Genomic DNA, 27,832 nt, shown 5'->3' with positions numbered 1-27,832 from the left:
ACACACACACACACACACACACACACACACACACACATGGCTTATGTACATAACCTTCTGTTCCAAAATGTCCGCGCGTACCGTTATGTTCACAAAATTTTGTTCCGATCTGTCCGTGACTTGTTTTATGTCTGCAAAAACATTTATGAGAACAAAATCTTAGGGACAATACGATACGTGCGGACATCTATTTGAATAAAACCTTATTCTTTTTCTGTACTACACGGTTTTGTTCGCTTACAAAAAAATTCTTTATTGCAACTCTTTTGTGTTTTTTGGTTAAGCTTAAAAATGGAATCAGCACGTTATAATTCAACAGATTATAAAAAAGTAATGTTTTTAAATGATATATTTGACATAGCTTACATAAGGAAGATGTATGTGACACAATTCACATAAAAATGATGTATGTGGCCTAATTGTGTTGCCATTACTCTATTACTTGTCGGGTGACCTAATGACCCATGGAACACGAACTAGCAGTTCAAGGTATGAATTTACATTTTTTCCAAACGAAAAAGAAGAATAAAAGGTAGGATGAGCAGGACGAAGAAGAAAACGTGTACTTTTACCAAGTTTTATTACATGTCTAATATAAAATAATTTGGTTTGGTAGATGTAGTTAATATTTGTCTGATTTTTGATGACATAATTTATATATAAATGTGTTGACATTTAATGATATAATTCACATATAAAAATGCTGATAGTTAATGTTATAATTCATATTTAATGCGATGACGTTATTGCACGTTATGCACCATTATCAAATCAAAGGAAAAGCTTAAGCAACTTGTCTGCTGAATTGTTTACTAAAGCCAAATTGCGAGCAAAAATAAGACAATATTTGATCCCCAAAAAATAAAACAAAATCCCCTCCACCGCGACGCTCACCCTAACACTAATGTCCTTGACATTGCGATAAGATATTGTCTACTTTGTCTAAGAAAAGCATTGCAGAATACAGAGTCCCGTGCAGGAATAATAAATGCACTGAAGATTACTGAGTCTTGTCCAGGAATAACAAAGTCCTGTGAAGATTACTGTGCAAGAACAATGCAGTCAATTGGAGATTTGGGTCTTGGAAATTGTACAAGGCAGTTGTAACATTAATTGACTCAGCCAACGACTTGCCAGTTCGTGTGGTATACCTTCTATTACAGCATAGTCTTTCCGAGAGTATAAGGTACTTGAATCGCATTGGAAACAGACGAGGATGTTCCGAATGAGAAGATGCCAGACAAGAGTACTTGTAAGTTTTGAGGCAAATGTTGCAGATACAACCCGACGGAACAGAACACCAAGATCATTTTTTTATTTTATAAAAGGATGTCCCTTGAAGGAGTTTTGGCAAATGGTGGGTCTATAGACAGAAGACCTGGCATTTCAAAACGCTCTCCGAGTTTTGGCAGGTTATATTTCTTAAGTATACCGTCTGCCTCGGCAAGTAGTTCACTGGGCAACGTACGCCTGGACTCGTTAGTGATGAAACTCGTCGTAAAATCTTCGCTACGGCTGTCCTCTTTGAATGCTTCCACTGCGCTCATCAGGTACTGGGTACGTATTCTTAACCTTTCAAATAAAACACTGCACGTGCGTCGGGGATTGCGTATGCTCTCTTCGTAAAGGATAGATAGAATTGGCATCCCCTTCTCGGTCGCTTCGCTCATGCGCGACAAGCACAATGCCCATAAGTGTGTAAAAATTCCAAAGGTTGTGAGATCTGATATTTTAATTTGGTTTGAATCTCTTTCGAGCACGTAGCAAAATCGGTTGTAAAAGAATCTTCGGATACACGGAAATATTGTGGCCAGCAATGTATTGTCAACAAACGTACGTAATATTTTCAAAGCACTGCTCTCATTAATGACGCCCATGAATGACGATACTGTCTTCAGACTGTTCCTATAGGCAAACACGTGACATATATTTGGAAAGAATTCATGAATTTTGTGTATTTGCACAATACAACATGGACGTGCCCTGATGACAAACATGCTGGCGCGATCGTCTGGTTTGCAAAGTAAACGAACAGCACTAATCAACAACTGATCGTATTCCCCGCCTGGAAATTGGTTCAACTTGTTTAAGAATGCAAGGTTAGTGAGTGCATCGGGGTCTTCTAAAACCATACATCCTGGCACCGCCCCAAATACCCGGCTAAGCAACGTTGAGCCACACCTACCAGTGCCGGAGAGCCAAATCACTGGAACTTTCGGATTGCCTAAATCTTGCGCGATCTTGTGAAATGAAGCTAGCGGCATGGTGATAATTCTTTTTGCATTGATAAATTGTGACATGTATAAACTTCGATAATCATGGCTTACGTAGACATTACAACGTTCGTCAACTTCTATAAAAACTGCCTCTTCCTTTGACACGCAGTACAGTGATATATTTGGCTGTAAAACATAGGACGGTGGTTTGAAACATTTATGAAATGTAATAAAATCACTACAATCAGCGATTTCTAAATTATAGATCTTTCTTCTCCAGAATATTTCTTGCACATGTGCACTCTGTTTGAAATTCAAACCCTTTCTTGCGTCCCGTCTTGTCTTTTCGACGCCCGTAACTCCCCAGGTGAATTTTTGGAAGGCGGTCACAATGGAGCGGGTAGTCTTATATACAATGTACGTAAAAACTAGAATGAAGTAATCGCGAACCTTGTTGAGAACTTTACTGATGTTTTCCAAGTTGTTATTTTCCGCCTTGGCATCCATTCCTGCAAAAACAAGAAATCGAAGTTATAAAAGAACACTTATCTTAGCCCATAGTTAAATGTATACATGTTGAAGTGTAGAAACACTTACTCGGTGAATACCGTATTTAACAAAATAAAATATAGATTAAAATGAATGACACGTTTTCAAGAAAATATTGCGAGCTTTTAAATAATAATTGTGACTTTTAAATGAGAATGGATCTCGGTCAGCAAATGACGTCTTCACACTTTGAATCCACAAATACATTGGTGGTAAATCACTGTAACAGGAATACGATCCACCCACACATTCGTCAAAAGTAATTAAACACTTACGTACTTTTTACGATCTCGTGAATGTCGCATCCATTCTTAATACAACCTGTCGCAACGCAAGAGCGGAATACGATCTTCATTTATCAAACTGTAAGATGTCAACTCACATTTCTGGGGTTTAGACTTGCAGCATTGGTAATTGTTATTATCAAAAGCTCTTCGTCTAAAGTGCACTGATATAATGATATGCGTATCCATGAACTGAAAAGGCTGGTGTGGGGGTGGATGATCACATTATTTAAGCCAGGTGTCTCAAACACGTGGCCCGCCAAGCCGTATCATGTGGCCCGCAAACTGATTCGCGTCACAAGGTGTCATGAGAGATAACAAAGGTGGTGCGGCCCTAGGGCCATCGCAAACGTCATAATGCGGCCCTCAGGGCAGTTTAAGTTTGAGACCCCTGATTTAAGCTGTAGTTGATACGTGATATACCCACTCTGCCAAAGTCACGTTTGTAATTTAATTCGCCATTTTAATAAAAGGCTTAAAGAAGCACTAACCATACTGACATGCATTTCCTCCTTGGATGATCTGCTAAGAGTGACAAGACCGAACACTGTAGTGACCACGTGCATGACCCAACAGGCAGGTGCATTTCTTCATCACATAATGGCTGAGAACGTAACGTAGCGTAGGTCCCCAATCTGATTAAAATCAGATTTTCACTGACCTACGTTAAGATCTGACCGTGATCGCTCAGAGATCATTTTCTGGTGGCCTATCAATTAGCCAATGGAAATGCAGCTTTCTGAAATTTGAAAGGTGCTCTTCAGCTATACTGCTCGAGGTATAAACCTTCATCTGATTGGTTGATAAAATTAGCGATTATCGTCACCAGAACATGGCATGGCCCCTAAGCGGTTGCTGACAGATGTTCACATATGACCGTGGAGATCTGATTATAATCAGACTGAGTAGCTCCCAGATCAGAAAGTTATCAGTCTTTTCTATCGCAAACTTGAGAAACCCCAAAATGTTAATAAGGGTAATGTTGTACTGCCCTCAAGCTCGTTTTTGTTACGTCTTAAAAACATTGTGGACTTCACTGACCTCACAATGACTATATGCCGAATCATCGATGACATTAAGCAACAGTATCAAGTTTTTGAAACCAAACCGAATCACTTCTTCCATTTTTTATTCGTTTGAAAGAGGCACGAATAACATTAAAAAATTAAAAGGGCAGATATTTCATACATTGATGAAACGTTGTCGGGTGTTATTTTCAGCAACTATCATTTTATGAGAAACCGTTCTTTGCACATCTTGTCGGATGTTCGCCAGGCTCACTCAGCCAACGACTTGCCAGTTCGTGTGGTATCCCTACTATTACCGCCTAGTCTTTCCGAGAGTCGAAGTTGCTAGAATTGCACTGGAAACAGACGAGGATGTTCCGAATGAAAACACCACCGTAACGTTGGTTTGATTTTGGGACCGTTTAACTGATCACAGGTGTTTCCATGGACTTATGATTTTGTAAGAGTTAATGCGATAGATTTATCATTACATACATACATACATACATACATACATACATACATACATACATACTCTACAGGATGTTGGGGGCTGGGCCAAAGTTTCGTTGTGGACATGGCCTTGAAAGTAATGAGGGAGTCAGAAGGTGCCTTTGAAGCCGTCCATATTGGTGACTGGGGGGTGGGAAGCTGCCGTTTGCAATTCCCCTTATGTTACCAGACTGTCGGGAAGTGAAATGTTATTTTTGAGGAAAACTTTCGCACTGCTTAGTTTATGACACAAATTACACAGCATAACTGCTGACACACCTCGAATATATTAAGTACTTTGTACCGCTCCGGTGCTAGACATCACTATAAACTGCCACATTGTAGACATCGTAGCGATATGACTGAAAGATTGTTAAAGCTACGTTAAAAATCCAAAATCACAACACAACAACTTTGTAACATTTTGTACTTGAATATATAGAAAGTACTTATATGCTTATATTTTCCTAGTTAAATAAATCAGAATGGACGCTTTGATACTTGATTTACCAGTATAGAAAAACTAGAGCAAATGGAAGAAAACCCTACAAAAAACCTAGGAAACAAAGAAACAAAACTATAAAGAAGAATAAAGAGTACAAAAATACCCCACCAAATTACAAGATTCTTTAATACGTTCGCAACAATAAGGAACTGAGAAAAATGCACAACAAAAGCAAAACTGATATTACAATGTTATTAGAAAAAAAGAGAAATTTTTCAAAAGAAATTTTTATGAGTACATTTTCAGTGACACTGAACCGTATTCAAAGAACACCATCGTTCGAAAAAATTGACAATTTGTTTCTATAAAGGTTCAGCTAGGCTTAGTGATCAAAATTACGGAACTCATAAATAAAATGTAAGTGTTGGGATGGCTGATGTCACTGAATGTTTTACTTTTAACATCTTTCATGCCATATCTGGGCAGGAAATAGTCGACAATACAAGATGGCTGTTTGTCAGGATTGAATAGTTAACGTTACACTTAGATATTTATCAACCCCTCTTAGGAATTCATAGAAGATATACCTGAATGGATTAAGGGCAATAAGGCTTGTAAAGACGTTAATATACTGATAATAACTGTTTTTGGCTGCTATAGAGCTAATTTTAAATATCCTCCGTCCACCCACCCCATCCCAGAATAAAAGGAACCCCGCCCTTATTGGCCATTACCATACAAGCATTGTTTTGGTTGATGTACAATACAAATAGACACGACTGTAAAAAACTGAAACTGGATTAGATATATCCGTTAATGTGTACGAAATATTAAAAATGCGGGACCGCGGTATAGTGGAATGCTACAACAAACCAGTTAGAATAACCGAAACAGATAAAGGAAGACATTTTGACATGTTCATCATAACCGCTTGAAGCGATGCTACACAATTTCAATGCGATTGTTCAAACGATCACGCAGCTGGAAGGTACCGTTATTTCTTCATAGGTAAATACATATCGCGAGCAGAAATACATATAAAAATGTTGACATTTTTTCTATACATCAGAAAAAAATTATCAGAACACAAAATATGTTACAATGTAAACGACAACGTAGAAATAATGACTGAAGGCGGCTCGGTTTTGAAATTTAGAAATTATCGTCATTTAGCTGTTCCGTATGTTGTTTATTGTGATTTTGAAATTATCATCCTACCTCAGACATTGTATAGCCTATCGTGTGCTGGAAAATGGCGTTAAACCCTACAACAACAACTTCAGACACAGTCTAACATTGACCAATCATGTATACTCTGGAAAATGCAGTAGCAAATCAGGGCTTTAATCATGAACTCATAAAAGTTACTGATTGCATTCAGGTGTTTTATCACGTTATTGGTCCATAGGATAAGTTTTAGAGCCTGGGCTAAAAAAAAATCACCAAATCTTACTCCATTAGTTACAAAACGTAAAAAAAGAAACATGGGGACAGGGACCAGTGTCTTTATGGGGAGTAAGAGATGTAGATCCAGAAGAGCTAGTCAATGAGGTTCTAATCGAGGTAGGCCGATAAGGTAGTAGTGCTGAAAACCAAGATTACACTCACCAAACATATAGCGGATTTACGGTATCAAAAATGTCCGAATGGTTGATGTACGAATTCTACTATTAACAATTAAAAACTAAATACTAAAAGAACGACACTGAACAGGTTCATTATAACATACGCAAATCAATCAATCGACAAGGAGAGACTAGCAACGGAAAACATCGCAAAATTAGTCGAATTTACGTTTCATTTCAACGGAAAAACATTGAATCGCTAAGTTCGATAGAATGAGAAGAAAAGACCATTTCACTACAATAAGATAATTTTGCGAGCAATATGTTTGTTTTTTTAATAATATTTTTAAAAATATATTTATAAAAAAATTAAATATTCTTTTTGATGAGAAGATTACACAAGATGAGTAAAACTGGAGGAGTAGGACAATTTAGATTGGTCCATAAATCTGTCTGCAGTCAAACACTTGAACGATGTTGATTGGTCGTTTATCAAATTGTTTGCAGCAGGCGCTAGTAATTTTGGTACTGAAACAGCGTATTACAAAACTGACGGGATATTTGCTGTGAGCATGTATGTATATATATATATATATATATATATATATATATATATATATATATATATATATATATATATATATATATATCTTTGTTTTGTGCCAGGAGAATTCGGTTTCAAGGAGATCCGCAATTTTTGGGGAAACACGCGTCTGTGCAACAAATATTTCCAAATTCTGTATAGTTTTCTATATAAAATGTACATAATTAAAGAGCAGTCAGAACCTTCTTTTCCCTTTCTTGCTAAAATAAAAGAGTATCGAAACGAAAAGACATGAAGATGCAATACATTTCTGAATACATGGTGTCTTCACCAAAGTTTGCATGTACGCTGTTTGATCATGTTCTTCATTCAGATGTGACATGGTGTCAAGTATCGGACAAGGATGTTAGCAATAAAACAGGTGACACAGTCTACAGCAAGGTGCGTAAATCAGGACCAGCAAGAGTAATAATGATAGTTCTATCGTAAATACGTCAGCTGTAAGATAAAACTGTGATAAACTATGCTCTCAAATGGGCAATGATTTAATACTGAATTTATTAAACGAGTTCCAAAATTTCCAGCTGGAAATTATTCGACGATGTTTTTGGCACGAGGGGGTGGAGATGCCTTGTGTCACAAATGTATTGAAAAAGTAAAAATTTGGACGTAAAATATTTAAACTTCAAACGTTTACAGAATCGTCTTTATGACTATGGGTTAATGTAAGTAGAATTTTGGAAATATATGCTTGCAAAAGGTAACAATTACGTAGTCTTCGGTGATCCTTCATTTTATTACTCTATACCAATGCCATTTCTACGTTAACCAGAAATGCATTATCCCTAAAGTCAAGAAAAGTATTGAATGTTTTTCCTATATTTTTATATTTCATTTTTGCACGCTATCACCACAATGTCGTTTATTGTTTTAATAGCTTCTCTTTCTCTAATACATATAACACTCTCTTTCAATGAAACTCAATAAATGATAAGTGTGATGAAAGAGAATTTTATCAGTAAACCATCCTTGCACTCTAGCGAATCTGCTTCGAGAGGTCAAAACAAACATTAACACTGACGTCGCCATTATGCTAAAACCCACTCTATTTACTAAATCACCTATAAATCAACATATTGGGGCAATCCTCGGGCCAAACACTTACGGCCTGGACACTACACCACGTGACAAACATTCTGGCGTGGATATTATCTTAGCCTCACAGTTTGCGCGAAGAAAGCTGGGATCGTCAAATCAGCAGTTCTGCCCATGTATGTGTCTGTAAATATTAGTTTCTGACGTCATAATATGGCTAGAAGTACAATTTTATTGGCATCGGAAAAAGAATACAATAAATCCAATCTTTAAAGAACAAGTTTAATGCAAGGTGTAGCAGATCAAAACAAGTCATAATGCAAGGAGTAACCAATAGAAACAAGTCTAATGCAAAGTGTAACCGATCGAAACAAGTCGTAATGAAAGGAGTAACTAAACGAAACAAGTCTAATGCAAGGTGTAGCCGATCGAAACTAGCCTTAATGCAAGGAGTAACCAATCGAAACAAGTCTAGTATAATGTGTAGCCGATCGAAACAAGTCTTAATGCAAGCCGTAACCAAGCCGTAACCAATCGAAACAAGTCTAGTACAAGGTGTAGCCGATCGAAACAAGTCTTAATGCAAGCGTAACCAATCAAACAAGTATAAGCAATGTGTAGCCTATAGGAACAAGTCTTAATGCAAGGCGCAGTCTGCTGGAACAAATCTTAATGCAAATTGTAGCCCATCAGAAAAAGTCTTATTGCAAGGCTGAGCCTATCGGAAAAGTCTTAATCCAAAGTACACGCATCGGAAAAAAGTCTTAATGCAAAGCGTACCCTATCAGACTGTGGTTAATCAGTATTTTCCATTCATAGACCAATAATTATGCACACACAGCTAATCACATATACGAGATCCTCAAGAAACAAATCATGCGCTGGCAGGGCAGTAAGCGAGTATAAATTCGATCCTTTCACTATGCATCGATGTTAAGGACTAATGTCAATGCACAATTCAGTATAGGTGGGTGGGGGTGGTACTCTGATTGTGAAGAAATTACTACAAATTTTAGTAATGGTGATGACCCATTTCTTTCAGTTAAATATCCACAACATTTAGCAGTGAGTGTCTGAAAGAATAATTTATAAAAAAAAAACAAATCCATACCTTTTTGTTCAGAGGATTTGATGCAGTGTACACCAAAATGGAGTCTGTTTGTAGTGAAAAATAAATGCCACTGACATTTGTGAATAATCCATTTAGTGGCAAGGAGAAATGGATTCTGTATAAAATTTGGAAATAATGAACATGAGCTGTTTTTCTTCACAATGTGTTTGCAAATAAAATGGATTTCTAGTCAATCCTGAACAACCTTGAGAGTAGCTCCTAAAGAATGGTACGAAGGCCTGTATTTGCCATAAGCAGTATTTTATGATGAAAACAATAACACAATTCTCCATATAATCTGTTAATTATTATAATGACATTTTTTTAAAAATCCCAAACAATCCCAAACATTATGATGATCCCCAAAATAGACAGTCTGGAATATTCTTATATTATCTGCTCATATGTCTGTCTGTCTGTCTGTCTGTCTGTCTATCTATCTATCTATCTATCAATCTATTATATTCTATTGCAAATGGTAAATTAGTTTGTAGATTTTATTAATTAATGAATCTTGAGTTTCAATCTCCAGCTACATTCTTGGTATCGCAGTAATGGGTTCAAGGCAAACCGTGCGAAATGTAAGAATTTTGTCTAATATTTTCCCGATATGTAGACCACCAGTCGCATTAAACTGCCTCCTTGTACTGTGTTTTCAAAAGTAACTCATGTCTTTCAACAAATGATTGTACTGTACAACGGTAAACACTTGTTTACTCAGTGCTCAAATGTTAAAAAAAACAAACAAAACAACATAAACGACAAAGTACAGAAAATTGTCATCAGGTCACCACTAATATGTGTATAACTAACTGAACAAAATACGAGTAAACTCTTTCCATCTTCGTCGCCTAGTCTACAAGCTGTAGAATCCAATACAGGAAGCACGTGGATATATATATATATACATGTATATATGTCCTATTCTTCATGATAAAGCATCTTGCTCTATCATTTGTTTAACATTAATGATTAGTGCCAACCTTGGCATCCAACTGAACTGAAAGTAGTACCATCTTGTGAAGTATGCAACTGCTCGTATATCTTACCTGATCAGTTTGTAATTTTGTTAAAATTTGTTGTTTTTCTAATCTGAATCACGCTTTCTCACACACTAGCGAAAACTTATATCGCAACTAAAATAGTTTCATAAGTACAGGCAAATTCAATATATATCCCATTTATGCATACCTGTAAAGTTTATTTAGGATAAGTAGCTAATGGCAGGTAATTTACATTATCTTTGGATGGGCATTAAAAAAGAAAGATTGCTGTTTCCCTAAAACATACACTTTGGCGGATTAATATTTTGAGAACTACATGCGGGGGGAGAAGAGCTGAAAAGAAGCAAATGTTAGCAAATAAGTCATTGTACTTCTGGAATGTTTCTCTTCTTTATTATCAGTACCGACCACAAATGTACTGTCAGCATGGAAAGTCTAGATACCATTGGGTTTCAGGGATGCGGGTAATATGACTGTCAGTCAAGGGAAAGGGTTGACTGGGCGAAGACCAACATGGCAGCACCCACTACATGGCATCTTGGAGCTCTCCACGTGCATTCTACACAAGGCCCAGTATATATGAAAAATGTTACGCATCTTGTTTTGTCTTCATACCAGATGATTACAGTGCAATAGCTCAGTGCTAGTTTAATGTCGTGTTTTATTGCACGTAAAATGCAATATCAAATTGGCCATTTTAGCCCATATACATTTCCGTCCCTGAATATTAAAATGACAGTTATTTAAATGACTAATTTATAACTTTTCATACCACGCCCAACCACTCCGTTAAGTCCTTTCATACTACCTATAGTTCTTAAGATGCATGTACATATATCGCTAAGACTGATTAAGATTCGTATGGGTTGTTTTTACTGACGTCACGAGCATGTACACAAATACCCACAATGCAACGCGCGCTTACTGCGCCGCCATTTGCTTCCCTAACGTATAATCAAGTAAAATGTATGATTGAATCGTAGATATGGATATTTACTTCATCGAAATGATACATAGATTATACTTGATATAAAGTGCCCCTGTAGCACGAAAGACAAATTAAACCTGAAGTTCCCTGGCTTATATCGAAAGACAGAATAGTGAAGTTGAACCGCTATCTTGCATACTTCTATCAAATATTATTTGCAGTTATTTCTGACAAACCTAAAACATTACGGTTTGTTTGTTTTTTTTTTACAAAAGTTGCATGATGTCCCCAAAACTGTCATCTTGAACGAGCATTTCCGGACTATGATCTTTGGGATACGATATCAATCACGGAATTAAAACTTCAAAGCATGTGTAATAAGCCAGATCTTTTATGTATAAATACATTTTGCGAAAGCAAGTGCTTGTGTCAAAGACAGCCGAGAAACCAATTTATATTAGTACGGTCAAATAATGTTTTATCATCAGTGTATTAAACAGAAACATCTACCAAACGAACATGACTTCGTGTGGAATGTCAAAACCGAGTATTCTAAAAATGCTTTTCGAACTATGAAATTATATATTAACGATTGGCTTCTAACTTGAACGACAACCAAATGATTGATTTCAGCCAATGAAAATCAAAAATCATTATATGTTTCTACCTGTTTTATGTATCTATTTGTTTATGACAGACTAACAAAGATACTTCAAGAACAAAAAAAGGAAAAGTAACAAATTCGGTCTCGTGCTGTTGAGATGCAGAACAGAGCGTGATATATTAGGATATCCTGACGCACAAAATGAGATCTGCCGTTATAATAATGTGGGAAGAACGATGTTGTTATGTGCCAGCTTTGCGTGGCTACGGAATCAAAATGGTGGATATATAAGTGCACACGTTTTGTGACGCCAAGTGAAAAAAATGTAATGCAACCGTGTTGTCCATGGCCAAAAAATGTGCGGTGTGTCTATAAGCAATGTATACTGTTGCTAAACACCAAGACTACGAATCTCATCAAACCATGTGCCATAATAGGAGTAGGAGATACTTAAACCGGAAAGCTTGGATTTATGTAAAAAAAAAAATGTATTTTACTGGGCAGGAACGAAGTAAATGAGATATAGCTTGCGCAATAGTCCTCGACACATGACTGCCAGAAAAAGTAATGGATATTTTTTATTTATTTTTTTTATTTCTTTATTTCGGGTGGGGGTGTCATTTATCTTACAAAAAAAAAAAAATGCCAAAAATAAAACTGAATGTTTTCACATTTTGTCCTGCCTAGCTAGAAGTTCGGTCTAGCAGGTAAATCTTGCATACACGCCACACTTTAGTGTTTAAAAATGCAGTATTCGTACATCAGTTATAGGTAGGGAGAAGTATATGCAATGCTAAAAAGCCCCAATGTGGAATTCCTAGCCCCAATGTGGAATTCCTAGCCCTAATGTGGTATTCTTATCCCTAATGTGGCATTCCATGCTATTGACCATGTTTATAGTGATAACACAAGTAAAGCGACACTTTAAAATCAAAGAAAATAAATTTGTATTACTAACATACCGAAATGCTTTCAGTGGTAGGGCAAAGACGTCTTCATAATGGTAATGGGGCAGAAAGGGCCTTATTATGGCAATAAGGCAAATAGGGTCTTATAATGGCAAGAAGGTAAAGAGGGCAATATAATGGCAATAAGGCAAATATATCTTTATAATGGCAATAAGGCAAAGAGGGCATTATAATGTAATAAGGCAAAAAGTGCCTTATAATGGCAAGAAGGTAACGAGGGCAATATAATGGCAGTAAGGCAAATATATCTTTATAATGGCAATAAGGCAAGGAGGGCATTATAATGGCAAGAAGGCAAAGATGGCCTTATAATGGCAGTAAGGCAATGAGAGCCAGGTCAAGTCAATAAGGCAAAATGGGCATTATAATGGCAGTAAGGTAAAGGTGGTCTATAATAGCAATAAAGCGTAGATGGCATAATAAAGGCAATAAGGCCAATACGGCCTATAATTGCAAGAAAGCAAAGACGGTCTTATAATGGCAATAAGGCAAAGACGGTCTTATAATAGCAATAAGGCGAAGACGGCCTATAAGGACAATAATGAAAAGACGACCTTATAATAACAGGAAGTTATGGATTGGCTAGTCCGAGTTTCCTCTGACCCTTGCCACCCCATTTTTGATATTTGGACATTTATGTTCGTGTGTAGGGTCAGAGTCCATTCCTTATCGAAAAGTTGGAATTCGCCGGCACCATTTGGTGTCGGCATGGGGTAGCCGCTTACTAGCCGGCCTAGCAAACATGAACGACCTTTCATCGAGATATACCTGCATGAAATCGATAGGAATATGATTTATTTTCTCAGAAATTGCGATCATAGCATTCGTTATGTCTTTAATCCGCTGACAGACGGGACGAAAGTACATCGTTGCTGAAATTTTACCTGGATCTGGCCATTTACATTCCGAGTCACATGACTATACAAATATAGCAACCAACATGTTAATGACATTAGAAGTCATATAGTTACGTGATATCGACTATAAACAAGTTTCCAAAGTTGTTGTACATAGAATTTGGACATATTATGTAGAAGTCACTTAATGTTTGTAAATAAATATAATGCACACTTAATTCTCAACATATTTATTTAGAGAATAACGACCAGAAACATATCGGTATCGCAACATGGTGGAGAAAACCATTTTCAAGAAGTACCGAGCATGTATCAGCGATGTGTTTGTTGGTGTCACGTGACCCACCACACTGACATCTGCGCTCTGCGTAGTGAATCTGGTTTTCTTCAAATTGCTGCAACATTTATAGATTTTCGGTCGTTGTTCTCAAAATAAATGTTTTGAGAAGGTTTTTTTTCCTTCATTTTTCTATTAAAAAGATACGTGGCTTTCATTTATATGTTCGATTTGTTTTCCTACAGCAACACTAGAAATGGTGTATTGTTGATATCACGTGACTGTATGGCCTCTGATGTCACTGAGATCTAGGTTGGGAGAGTAGTGTAGTCACATGAAATGGAATGCAAATGGCCAGATCCAGGTCAAATTTCAGCAACGATGTACTTTCATCTCCAAATATCAAAAAATGGGGTGACACGGGTCAGAGGAAACTCGAACTACGGATTGGCAAGAATTTAGACAGTTGTACACTACTCTATTGTACAATACTCATGTTAGAAATAAATTACAACTACTTTGCCAGTGATATATTTATTTGCAGAGATTTGTAGTCTTAATAGGATGCATTAGTACTTCTAGGTCAGGGGGTCGGCAACCTATTTTACACAGCTTTGCCACTCCCCCCCCCCCCCCCCCCCGGACAATTACATAATGAACCAGCGCGTTATGCATTGTTCTTAACCTTTCTTGTTTTGTATCTCTTCCGTGACTTGATATGACTTGGATTTACCAAGCAGTTTGTTTACATGACATGTTGCAATTGTGCATCGACGGTAATAAAATATGTTCTCTTTCATCCTTTATATACGAGTTTTAACTTTGTTGTTATAAATGGCGTGTAGAATATCAGTTACAAACAACCCATTCTGGAAACCGGCGACTCGTGATAAACCCGTGACCCAGCAAGATTCTAATATAGGATATGTTATATGCTAACTGTGAGGCGCCGTAGCGGACAAAAGCTGGTCCAATCAGAACGTTGCCATTGAATGTTTAATGTCATATGTCCAGAATTCCAATTTCAGGTGTTGTATCAAAAATACTTGTCCATTTTCTAGGTCGAGATTTTAGATTGTATCTGTTGGATTTGTATCTGTTGGATTAAACTGTAGTAGTTGGTTGAAAGTTATATTTTCTATGTCGTGGTTTTAGATTGTGTCGTTTGAATTATACGTTGGTGGTTGGATTTGTGATGTAATACGTCGATAATTCCTCATTTACGTATTGGTTCAAAGAGCTTATGTTGAAAGTTCCATTTCATGTGTTGAGTATTTAGATTTCATCTGTTGAATTACACACAAAATTCGATGTTCAATGTCAAGTTTGTAGATTGTATTTTCTGAGTTACACGGCGGTTGTTGAAATTTTAATGTCATATGTCTCGAGTTTCAGTTTAACATGCTGAATCTCATTGATTGTGCCGAAAGCTCCATTTTGTGTGTTGAATTTTTAGATTGTATCTGTTGAATTACAACGCGGTGGTTGGACATTTTATTGTGCTTGTCAGAATTGTTATTTTTATATGGTGGAATGATGTGTTGGTGTTAAAAGTAACGTTACACAATGTCCACTTTAACAATTCAAAATAATATCGAGTATTAAGATCCATCATTCGTATATTCCATTATGAGGCGCCATTACACTTCAAGCATTTACAGTTTGAAAGTTACCATTCACAGGTCGAGAATTACTATGAATTTCTTCGCTAGAGGTCGCTCTTGTGAACGGACAAGTTATTTTTAAACAAGGTGGCTACTTCTCTTTGCTGTGAAATTCAACAGACGAAATCTAAATGCTCGCCATATGGAATGGAACTTTCATCACAAACAGTTACATTCTAAGTGATGTGATGTGATGTGATTTTTATTTTTAACGTAGCTTTAACAATTTTTCAGTCATATCGCTACGATGTCTGCAGTGTGGCAGTTTATAGTGATGTCTAGCACTGGGGCATCATACCGCAGACATGCAGCATGATGTCCCACCCAGTCACATTATCCTGACACCAGGCCGACCGGTCCTAACACTAACCTCTTAATGCTGAATGCCAAGCGAGGCAGCTGTTAGTACCATTTTTTAAGTCTCTGGTATGACTCGGCCGGGGATCGAACCCACGACCTCCCGCACGCTCTAACCACTAGGCCACCGGAGCGGTACATTCTAAGTGAAAATAAGGGATTCTCGAAATTGATATGACAGTGAAATTTCAACCACAGCTGCGTAATTCAAAATATACACTGTAAAACGTTGACATAGGAAATAGAACTTTAAACCACCACTGCATAATTCAACATTTAAAATCTAAAATCTCGACCTAGAAAATGGAACTTTAAGGTCATGCAATTTGATCCAACACGTGATATTGGATTTCTTGACACAGACATCGAAATTTCAACTGCAACTTTCTCAATGAACCAGCTTTTGTACGCTACGGCGCCTCATACTAAACACGTGGCTTGATTCTGTTAGAATAATCCAGTTTCAATCAACATAAAGGAAACCCGGGGGCGATGAAAACATGCGTACCGAGATTTATGAGGGACCTATTCATTACTTTTTATGAATGTCAAATGATGAACTCACTGGTCTCAGATGTTTGAGTTTAATACTGCCGATGATTTCCAATCGTTAAAATAAAAGAGAGAAAAAAAAAAGATCAGTACAAAAGCACATTAAAAGTTATGTTATCGTAAAATGTTCTTGAAATTTAAATGAGTTTGCAGCTGAAGAAAATAGTGTGTGTGTGTGTGTGTGTATCACTGATGCATCATGCCGCAGACATATACCATCATGTCCCACCAAGTCACATTATCCTGACACCAGGCCGACCAGTTCTAACACTAACCTCTTAATGCTGAGCGCCAAGCGAGGCAGCTTCTTGTATCGTATCATTTTGTATGTCTTTGGTATGACTCGGCCGGGGTTCGAACTCGCGAAGTCCCGTATCCGCTCTAACCACTAGGCCGCGCGGAGCGGTCTTAATAATTTTGTTTTAGGACCTTAAATTTACTAGCCATCAGTGTATACACATGGCTGTTTGCAGTGTGTTGTTTGCTGGCTTTGAAGTTAAACTTTATGTCAGGCTGAAGTTAAACTTTATGTCAGGTTGAAAACGTTATGTCAAGAAGACAGTCCTTAACCTTGATTAAATCAAGTGATCTGTCAATATGTAATGTACAATCCAAATATCATTATCCCTAGTGTGTTGTAAGCTCGTAGAAAGTGTGTGTGTGTGTGATTTAGATTTTTAACATTGCCTTAAAAAAAATTAAGTCATATCACTACGATGTCTGCAGTGTGGCAGTTTATAGTGATGTCTAGCAGTGAGGCATCATGCCACAGACATGAAGCATGATGTCCCACCCAGTCACATTATCCTGACACCAGGCCAACCAGTCCCAACACTAACCTCTTTCTTAATGCTGAGCACCTAGCGAGGAAGCTGTTAGTACCATATTTATAAGTCTATGGTATGACTCAGCCGGGGTTCGAACCCGCGACCTCCCGCATCCGAGGCTTACGCTCTAACCACTAGGCCACAGGAGCGGTCTCCATATAAAGTGTACCACAACGAAAATAAGATATTTCATGCTGGAAATCACACTCTATTTATCGATACATACAATTTTATTTCCAAATTCCTCGTAAAAAGAACCCCTCTCCTTTCACTTGTAATTTATTCTAAAAGTTTAAAAAATGCAGGCGAAGAAAGACTAACATGGGTAAAAAAAAAGCTGGAAAAGAAAAAGCAAACTAATGGCATTTGCTAAAAATCTTCAGTTTTTATCAGTGAAAACGTCACTGACTACCAACAAAATAGGTAAGAAAATTAATTGCATGTCATTGTTGTTAGTGAAATTAATAGTGTATTTCGATTAAATGGTACAGTGTGTCAGTTCATTTGTCAATTTATTAGTATACCTTGGAAATAAAGCTATGTTTCAGCCTTTTGTAGCCAAATGTTTGTTGTTTATATAAATGTTTTGGACTGGGTTAAATCAGTGGCATGTTGAAGGATGCCAGTGCTTTAGTTGATCTGAGTATTAATAATGTACCGTCTGATGGCGAAACTGTTCGTGGGTAAAGACTGGGTTTTGTTTATCGAAATGCCAAGGGTTGAAACATTGCAGAAACAGCATTCGTACTTGTTGAAATATTTGTTATAAGTTGAAACTTTACAAAGATCGGTATGTTAAGGGAAAAGGGAAAAATGTATAGTTTTCCAAACCCTTTAGGGGCGTGAGTTAATAACAGCGGTTACATAAACCTGTATTCTGATTGGGTAAGTTAGCGTTTTGGGGTGTGTTACCAATGCGAAGGTCCGTGTTTTAAAACTGAAATGCACCGCAGAACAGGCAGTCTAGTTTTTGTGCGAGGCGAAAGGTTTTTACTGCTGGTTTTGGGAGAGACTTGGTAAAGAGTGTCCAAGAGACGTATAGATTATAGTTTATGAGTGACGCGTACAAGGGGTATAAGGAAAAGAAAGCAAATCTAAAAGCATAGCAAAAGGAATATATCTTCCACAACTGAAGCTTCCACAACTGAAGGAAGAGTGAACGACCACAAGGAACAAGAGTGTTCCTGTGCAAATCGACTCCAACCAACAGATTGTGTTGATTCTTGAGAGTGGCCAGCAACAAGTTTTCATGTTCGACATACATGCCGGAAAAATGAAGTTTGCTACACTCGATTACATGATGAATTTTGCTGTACCTATGTAAGGTGGCGCTATACAGTTTCGCATTTTGCATAGGGTTAAGATTTTAAAGAAAAATAATTTCCCGGCTTTCCTCACTGGTTATACTGGCTATTTAAAAAAAAAAAACTTGTATATCTTAGGTATAATTAAAAGAACCTTTAATTCCCTTTATTTTGATGTATGATTGATGGGTGTACTATGGGTTATAGAGTATACAGCTTGGCCTTACTTCAGATGTGAACCTTTCAAAAAAGTGCTAGCTCTACTTGGTCATTTTCACTTCCTGAACTTCAGAGGTAAATTGTATAAAAAAGAGCCGATAACTTTTTTTTACATTTTACATATTTGGTAATTCATTCATTGCACATTCAGAAACTGGTATTGACTAGTCTGGCAAAATTCATTTTCCCTATTTTAATAGTTGCTATGTATAGTGTACTTTAGACTAATTCAGGATGATTTTTTAACACAAGGGAGCAGTCATTTTAGTTAGCAGTGTGCTTAAATCATGTAAAATTTCCAAAAGTACAATATCCAAAGAAATATCATCCACATTACATTACTGTAGCATATAGGTATGCCAACATTCTCTCCATTGTGCATGTTTTAAATGCAAAACTACTTCACCTTACATACGTCACTCTCTCTAAAGTACATATTAATTGGTGAGCGCCCCTAAACTGCAACTTGCATTTTATAACTTTGAGTTAATTTATTTTCTGGCAGAGGTGCATCCTACAATTGGTCTTGTACATTTTTAACTTTTTGTATCTAATTATTTATATTATTATATTCTGTATACACGAGGCCCGTGTTGTTCTATTCTATCTCTGCTCAGATCTCCATTTATTCCAAACATTAATTTCATACATTAATATTTTCTCGATCCGGGCTATAACACCGTGGTCGATCAACCTATGGGTGTACATCGATAACCATAAAAAATATGTTGTTGTTGTTGTAGGGTTTAACGCCATTTTTCAGAACACGATAGGCTATACATGGCGGACAGTATTAATGGTGGAGGAAGAACCCGGGAAATCCCCGGAGAGAACCACCGAACCTCGAGAAACTACTGGCAAGCTTTCTCACATACCCACATTGGCCGAATCCGAGTGATCCGTAACCGAGAGCGTTTGAGACCCCACCAAAAATAAACAATCCATATATATATATATATATATATATATATATATATATATATATATATATATATATATATATATATATATATATATATATATATAATGAAGCTACTAATTTACACCACTGAACTGAATACCTTTCGCTTTGATGGGGGGGGGGGGAATAGAACTCACATATATTACAATAAATACTTTATATTTTAAATATTTTATAAGACATGTTTTAAAGCGTAGTATTTCAGTCCAGCAACTGTAATTGAAAGAAAATTTCAGAGAATATACGGCTTTAACGGACTGTGTTGAACATGACGCGCCTGTAAACATCTTATTTATTATTTCCTGTAAATATCTTATTTATTATTTCCGCTGTAGCTTGAGGCTTACTCCAGACGAAGAAAAGCGGACAACTCATTTCTTTATTCATGAGTTTGACAATATGTTAATACGCATTTGAATAAAAGGTAAAATTCAGTTTACCGGGATAAAAAGTGAAATGAAATCAATGGTCCATGGGTAAACTGTTCAAACACAGACCAAATTATATTACTCAAGTGACAGGTGCGGTGCAGTTTGCGCAATATCATAATCAATATATATATATATATATATATATATATATATATATATATATATATATATATATATATATATATATATATAGAGAGAGAGAGAGAGAGAGAGAGAGAGAGAGAGAGGTGTTATGATTATTATGGTTACTATGTCCAATTTTCTCAAGATATGTCCGTTGGAAAGCGAATGTGTGCTTTACCTGATCACGCTCAGGAGATGGAAGCACGTGCTACACGAAGACAAACGGTACGGTGAATCTCCCTATTTGTTAATGCTAGGTTTAAAGTCATGATCTCTACATAAAATGTAGCACATAATTTTAATGAAGGGATAAAAGTTCCCAGTCAAGCTGCGGAAGCCGATATCGAATTTTTTTTAGAAAAGAGAACATACGATTTATTTTATTTTATTTTATTTCAAAGTCTTTGGTCACGATATAGATTGCTTATTTTAAACGTACTTTATTTGCTAAATTATGCGTGTGTGTGTGTGTGTGTGTGTGTGTTGGATTTTTTACGTAGCTTTAACAATTATTCAGTCATATCGTTACCATGTCTGCAGTGTTGCAGTTTATAGTGATGTGAAGCCGCAGACATGTAGCATGATGTCCCACCCAGTCACATTATCCTGACACCAGGCCGACAAGTCCTAACACGAACCTCTTAATGCTGAGCGCTAAACGAGGCAGCGGCCAGTACCATTTTTAATAGTAGTCTTTGTTATGACTCGACAGCTGTTCGAACCCGCAACCTTCCGCATACGAGATGGACGTTCTAGCCACTAGGCCACCGGAGCGGTCGCTAACTTGTGCAAAAGGGGTTGTCCTACAAGTTCTCACAGATAGATGAACCAGATGTGCTAATTAAAATACTCATGCATTATTTAATATTAAAACATATCTAATAGAAGTAAACCTTTAGAATTTTTTTTATTAGGTCTATAAATATAACAAGAGATGCAGTTAACATCATTACTTTGTCATCCTTACAGTATTAAATGTAGAAGATTCGCAAAGATAACCGACTGATTGACCGAAATTGTCATGTAGGTAGACACATAGCAAGTAACATAAATGGCATATATTGTTTACACATTTGAATGACATACCATTAACTATCTCCTCGGAATGTAAATTCAAATTTTTGAGATATACGTCCCATATGTAGGCGTAAACAAGTTGATAAAGAAGTTGATAAAGGCACGTGTTATAAATTAAGTGGTATATCACGTTTTTGGACGCATTCGAAAGGGCTCCAGGTTCCTTTCCCACCAAAACGTTTTCTTTAGCACTTAATTAATTAGCAAGAAATTAACTTATCCCTTATATTACACAGAACTGTAATGGAAATCATTCAGTACTCGATTTGCAAGCGATGCATACGTATGTTTACAATCAGTACGTACCATAAGTTTATTGTTGTTGTTGTTGTTGTAGGGTTTAACGCCATTTTTCAGCACACGATAGGCTATACATGCCGGACAGTATTAATGGTGGAGGAAGAACCCGGGAAAACCCCAGAAAGAACCACCGACTCACGAGAAGCTACTGACAAGCTTTCTCACATAGCCACATTAGCTGAATCCGGGACTCGAACCCACGCAGACAGAGGTGAGATGGCAGTGATCCGTAACGGAGAGCGCGTTAGACCTATAAGTTTGTAACTTTCATGATATCTGGAAAATACAACTGCACGTTTTCTCCGTCAGCGTCTTTATAGGTCGCTTTTTATTCGTGCTTTTTAATGCTTTTAGGACGTGTAAGTTGCTACATGGTAAAATAGAAAACCTGCTCCTACCTAAAAGCTTCAAAAGGAACATAATACAATGATATACAATTATATGCTGCATAAAAAACCCAAGCAATGAAACAAAAAAAATTAAACAAACTAGCACTAAAAACAAACAAAAACAACAACAAAACAAACAAACAGACACCCCTCCCCCCCCAAAAAAAAACAGAATAAAAAAATAGTCTCAAAAGAACAAACCTGTGTCAACCATTAAAAGCTAAAATAATAACATCATTTGATACATTTAAACAAAACTTCTCCAGACAAACATATTGTGTCAGCCTTATACCAATATGGGCAAAAATAAAACTATTATTTAACATGCAAAGCACGTATCGACTCCCGTCAAAATAATCGTGGATTCATTTATCATATCCACTTTACAGGGGAACGATACGAGTGTAAAAGGTTAATGCACGATCTAACTACATATGACTCAACGGAGCATGCAAAATATGACTAATGGAGATGTTGATTCGCAGATAGTGCACGGCATACAAAACATGACTAATGGAGATGTTCGTTCGCATATAGTGCAGTTGGGTATTGACAAACCGTTATGAAATTACTTCAGAGTACTGTTACTTATACATCATTTGAAACAATTACAGTCATTTTGAGAAAATTTCTTGTTCCTTCCCCATTTAAAGAAAGAAAAAAAGGAGAAAAATGAAAAACCAAGCAAAAGTATCCTTCCAACCTTCCCTCCTTAAAAACCCAAATAAACAAACATGCCCCACTGAAAACATCCCCCAACAAAAAACAAACAAAACAAAACAAAAAACAGAACAAAAAACAAGAAAAAAAGCAAACGAAAACAAACAAACAAACAACAACAACAACAAAAGAACACATCAATTAACAATCAAACGATCTGCTGCGTGTTGACTAATTAGCACAATGCAAATGGTTCTAATACTCAGTGCCGTCGACATCGAATTTTTGTGCTATAAGATTACGTGCATGTGTTTAAAATTAGATATTTTACTTTAAAAAGTAACATTCAAGGAAGAGTTTGAAGTTTTGAAAACTCAAGTACAGATCACTACAAGGGAGGTTTTGAAATATGTAAAAGCAGCCGGAACCCCTCCTCCACAAAAAAGAAAGCAAGAAAAAAATACAAAAGAATTTTGTGGCATTGTAATTCTGAACGAATTTAGCGTTTTGATAGATCGGTCCTATCTAGACAGAATAAGACATTAATCACACCTTATTCCCCTTTACTGCGCTGCAATTCATCGTCTATACGTAAGCTGTAAGCTTAAATATATTATACAAAATATTTCCACGTCGGTGTACAGGTGTACATGTCAATAAAGGTATGTAAGTCGCATAAAGACAGTATTAAGTGAAATAAATTTGTATGTAAGACGCATGAAGGACATGGGTAAGTGAGACACATTTGTATGTGAGATACATTAAAAGACATAGTAAAATGAGATACATTTAGGGTCAGAATCCCTCTCAAATGTAACTTTCTTTACCTACTGAATCCAGCCAGCGTTTTAAGTCTTATCTCACCCATTCATTGATATACAGGATGCTTTCTTATATCGAGCAAATAATGGATAGCATTTTCTAGAGTGGGTCAAAATGCTGGAATTGGTCAATAATGACATCAAATATTTGTGTTATTAATCGGAACAAGCACATTGTCCATCTAAAGCGCGTAACAGTTTGATGTAACAAAGTTTTTTTTTTTACGGTAATCGTTTGTGTTCTACTTTGTTTTGTGTACATTCTCACAGAAACTACGAATAGTAACAATTTTCTTTCATGATTCAAGAGAAGAAAGCACATACTTGGAAAGAACACTCCAAACAAACAAACAAGAAAAAAAAACACCAAAAAATGAACAAATAATTACGTTCATCAGTGGATTCGAATGCTGTTTTCGTGCGTGCGATATGAAACTATTGCACCAAATGATTGACAACGTGGCGGATCAAATTGCTTGGCTATATTATTATCGATGTCTATTGAAAACGTTCTTGGGTGACAAAATAAAACTAATATTTCACTCACTGAACATATATTAATTCACGGATTTGCATAAAATAAATTTTATTCGTTCACTTTTTTCTTAAGGAATGACCACGTCTGACAAAATAATACGAGAACTCTTTTCGTTAAAAAGTTGGTGTTGGATAATTTTACCATTAACCCTGTTCGTCTTTATTGTCATCCCACAAAGGGCTTTGAACTTTGTCTTCATTCAGCTTCAAACTCAAAGGTGCTATCTTGCATATGTTAATTTTGTGCTGCAGGATTAAGGACGACAACGAAGAAGCAGAAAGTTGTGTTGATTTCTATCCCACGTCAGACCAACAATCAATAAACCATTCACACAGGATAACGTTGTTAGTCTATAACAAAGGGGACACGAGTGGCTGAAATCTGAGTTGTCACCAGAGTTACTACGAATCTCAATATTCAGAGTCTGAACACAGATAATAAACTTTAAATCGACCTCAATCAGTTTCGTGTCAACAAAATAAATGCTTATTAATATCTATACATATCTAAAACGAAATGCATGACAATCGGAACAAGGCAGCGCATGGATTTGTTTCTAACTCTATAATCAAAAACTTCTTGGTATCCACATTGATCAGATGGAATGCACATATCGATCACATATCGATCACCTATCGATTGCACAATGGCAGTCAAAATAATGACTTTAAAAAAAAATTGCTGTCGAGATTTCTACCTCCCCAGTCTTTATTTTCCGGGATATATACAATCATTGAGAGTCTACTGCTATACCATATGAGGAAACACATCCAATTATAATCTGTCCAGAATTAATAAACTCCAGAAAAGGGCAACCCGAACAATACTGAAACTTCCTTGAATGTTTTGTTTTCACGTCTGCAATGGCTACCCTTTCAAAAACACATTCTTTATTTAAAGGAATCACCACAAGTAAGTCTTTAAACGATCTTTCTCCAGATTATATCTCTAACCTAATTGAACTAAGATCGTCAAATACTGAGCGTAATCTCCGATCGACGACTAACAACGATCTCCAGATTCCTTGGTCAAAAACCAATCATTACAAAAACTAATTTACTGTATCAGCACCTACTGTCTGGAATTCCTAACCATTGAAGATACGTAATACAAATTTCCTTGCTTCTTTTAAAATATCATTAAATAAATTCTTTCTTGACCAGCTGGAATGACATATTAAAGCCTCTGAATAGAAAACTTTATTATTATGTCCATAAATAATATGTCCAGATCTTATTCGATATATGAAGAAGACTTATGCTGAAATGCATGTACCGGTGTATTAAATATTGTTCATATTTGTATATGTTTCCTAGTATAGTCACACATAGTCATTCATGTTAAATATGTAGGAATGAGTGTGCGACATACCTGAGTATGTTTGATTTTTTTTTTTATTAACATAACCAATTAAAAAAATTTAGGACCACATGTCAGATGGGTCAGTTGTGACTAGACGTGTTATCCTCGTTAAATAAGTTTATTATTATTAACACACACACACACACACAGAGCTAGTGAGTAATGTAGAACATACAAGAGTAGAGGACCGAAATGTCGAAATGTTGTTACAAAAAATGAATATAAATATATAAATTTATTGTTATTATTATCATTATTCACACACACACACAGACACACATACATACACTCACACAGCTAGTCAATAATGTAGAACATACAAGACTTGAGGACCGAAATGTCGAAATGTTGTTACAAAAAAATATATATTGTTTTCTTTTAAATTTGTAAAAGGTAAAGAAGTGATGCCATCCTTTCTGGCATTCTGTGAGTAATATATAATTATTTAAGCTTCTTGCAATGGTCAGTACGAACATAACATGTCGATTTTGAAGAAGGCGGAGTCAGCCTCAGCGGTGCACAAAGATTTTAACTTTACCGGTACGGTACCGACCCCGTGTTTCCAGTACGACCGTACCTGCAATAAATATCTTGCGTGTACGTTCCTGACCGTACCGGGTTACTTTGCACAACTAACCTGTTCCGTGACCCCAGCTTTCGTGCAGGTAGACTGTGAGCCCTCACGCTGGGCTCTGCCCCTTTTCTCAGACTGGGAGTTTAAAACCTCTTAAAATGAACACCCACCACTCACTCTTCCAGATATCTCTCATCGTATGAAATTTTGGAATCGCATCTGCAGCTTGGTAGTTCTTTATTTTGGTTCTAACAAGTTAACGAGATTACAATGCGAATAAATCATTATAAACTATCCTAATTGATTCTTGTTAAAATCTCGAAATAATGTTCTTAAATCGCACGATTTTGGTCGATAGTGGAAAATCTGTTGTTTTATGGCGTTCGAATAAGGGTTTTTCTTCCGATACAAGGCCATACAGTTTGTCGTTTTCGTTTTCATCGCACGAGATGACTAGACTCGGACCCGGCTGAGCAAGTTGTGACTAATGCTATAAATAATCAAATTTATTATGGACGGGCCTAAAAGTTTTGGTCCTTGCTAGAAACTTAAAGTTACAGGGATAGCTCAAAGCTACAAAAGAAACATGTACAGGTTTTCAAGAAATGAATCCCTGAAGTTGAAACATAAACAAATCAAAATGACCATACTAAACACCTGCGATGAAAATACATTTAAATAATACGACGATTACAAGTAGATATTCTTGCAGTTAAAAAATCACGTGAATGACTTACCTGGTGTATCGGACAGGTATCATATATAGGCGACCGTGAATATCTGAGTTGCCAAGAATCAAACAGCGTTATAAAAGCACATCATGCTTATCACATGCTTTACCAGACAGACAATTTCGTACTATCCCGTCATATAGCTCCACCTTCGCATACCTGTATATGGAGTCTAACTGTGGCATACAAGAGCTATTCTTGTCTCTCATAACTGTGCGATGACTTGGGCACGTACAATGTTAGAAAGCCTAAACGTGTATATTACTACCATAAATTCCCAAGTGATTACTATTTCCATATAAGGGACCCCTTGTTTTTGTAGCTAGATCGTAAAACTAAAACTAAACCTACCAACAAATGACCGACTTATTTCCTTCTTTCCATTAGTCTCTCTCTCTCTCTCTCTCCAGTGGCATAGTGGTTAGAGCGCCCGCCTTGGATGCGGGAGATCGCGGGTTCGAAATCCAGCCGAGTCATGCCAAAGACTTATAAAAAGTGATACTAACAGCTGCCTTCTTAGGCGCTCAGCATTAAGAGGTTAGTGTTAGGACTGGTCGTCCTGGTGTCAGGATAATATGACTGGGTGGGACATCGTGCTACACCGTAGACATCGTAGCGATATGGCGGAAAATTGTTTAAAGCTACATTAAGAATCCCAACATACACACACACACACACCATCTCTCTCTCTCTCTCTCTCTCTCCGGCTATAACATTTAATGTCCAAACAGTGATATTTAGCTAAGTGTATACATAAGCAGCCCAGGTCAATAAAATTAATAAATACATGTAGCAACCCAGGTAAATAAAATTAATAAATACATGTAGCGACCCAAATACGATAAAAAAATAAGTTTTCAAATGTTTGAGTATGAGATTTAACTTTAAAAAAAAATCGTCAAATCAAAGCAGTTCATAATCAAGAACATAAAACAATTGCATGTGCATCGTGAAGTGTGTAACATCTTTATTTTCTATCCAGGATTTATAGAAGTA

The 27,832-nt window shown here is 36.6% G+C and overlaps 1 protein-coding gene across 1 annotated transcript; it reads right to left on the bottom strand.

Annotated features, from left to right (window-relative positions):
- Positions 1-563: 563 nt before the first annotated feature.
- LOC149781022 (uncharacterized) lies at positions 564-27,028 on the bottom strand. Its single transcript, XM_089938148.1, has 2 exons — positions 26,843-27,028; positions 564-2,725 (listed from the first exon to the last, which is right to left on the bottom strand). The coding sequence occupies exon 2, from the start codon at positions 2,721-2,723 to the stop codon at positions 1,320-1,322; it is 1,404 nt and encodes a 467-aa protein (XP_089794274.1). The 5' UTR covers positions 2,724-2,725; positions 26,843-27,028; the 3' UTR covers positions 564-1,319.
- Between the last annotated feature and the right edge of the window lie 804 nt (positions 27,029-27,832).

Source organism: Sinohyriopsis cumingii, chromosome 16 (assembly GCF_028554795.1).
Source record: "Sinohyriopsis cumingii isolate HCF-2022 chromosome 16, ASM2855479v2, whole genome shotgun sequence".
Classification (NCBI taxonomy): Eukaryota; Metazoa; Mollusca; class Bivalvia; order Unionida; family Unionidae; genus Sinohyriopsis; species Sinohyriopsis cumingii.
The sequence above is the reverse complement of the archived record's forward strand: the minus strand, read 5'-3'. Positions and strand labels throughout refer to the sequence as shown.

Excerpts from the sequence above, each read along its gene's own strand:
- LOC149781022 (XM_089938148.1), bottom strand. The coding sequence starts at position 2,723 with ATGGATGCCAAGGCGGAAAATAACAACTTGGAAAACATCAGTAAAGTT.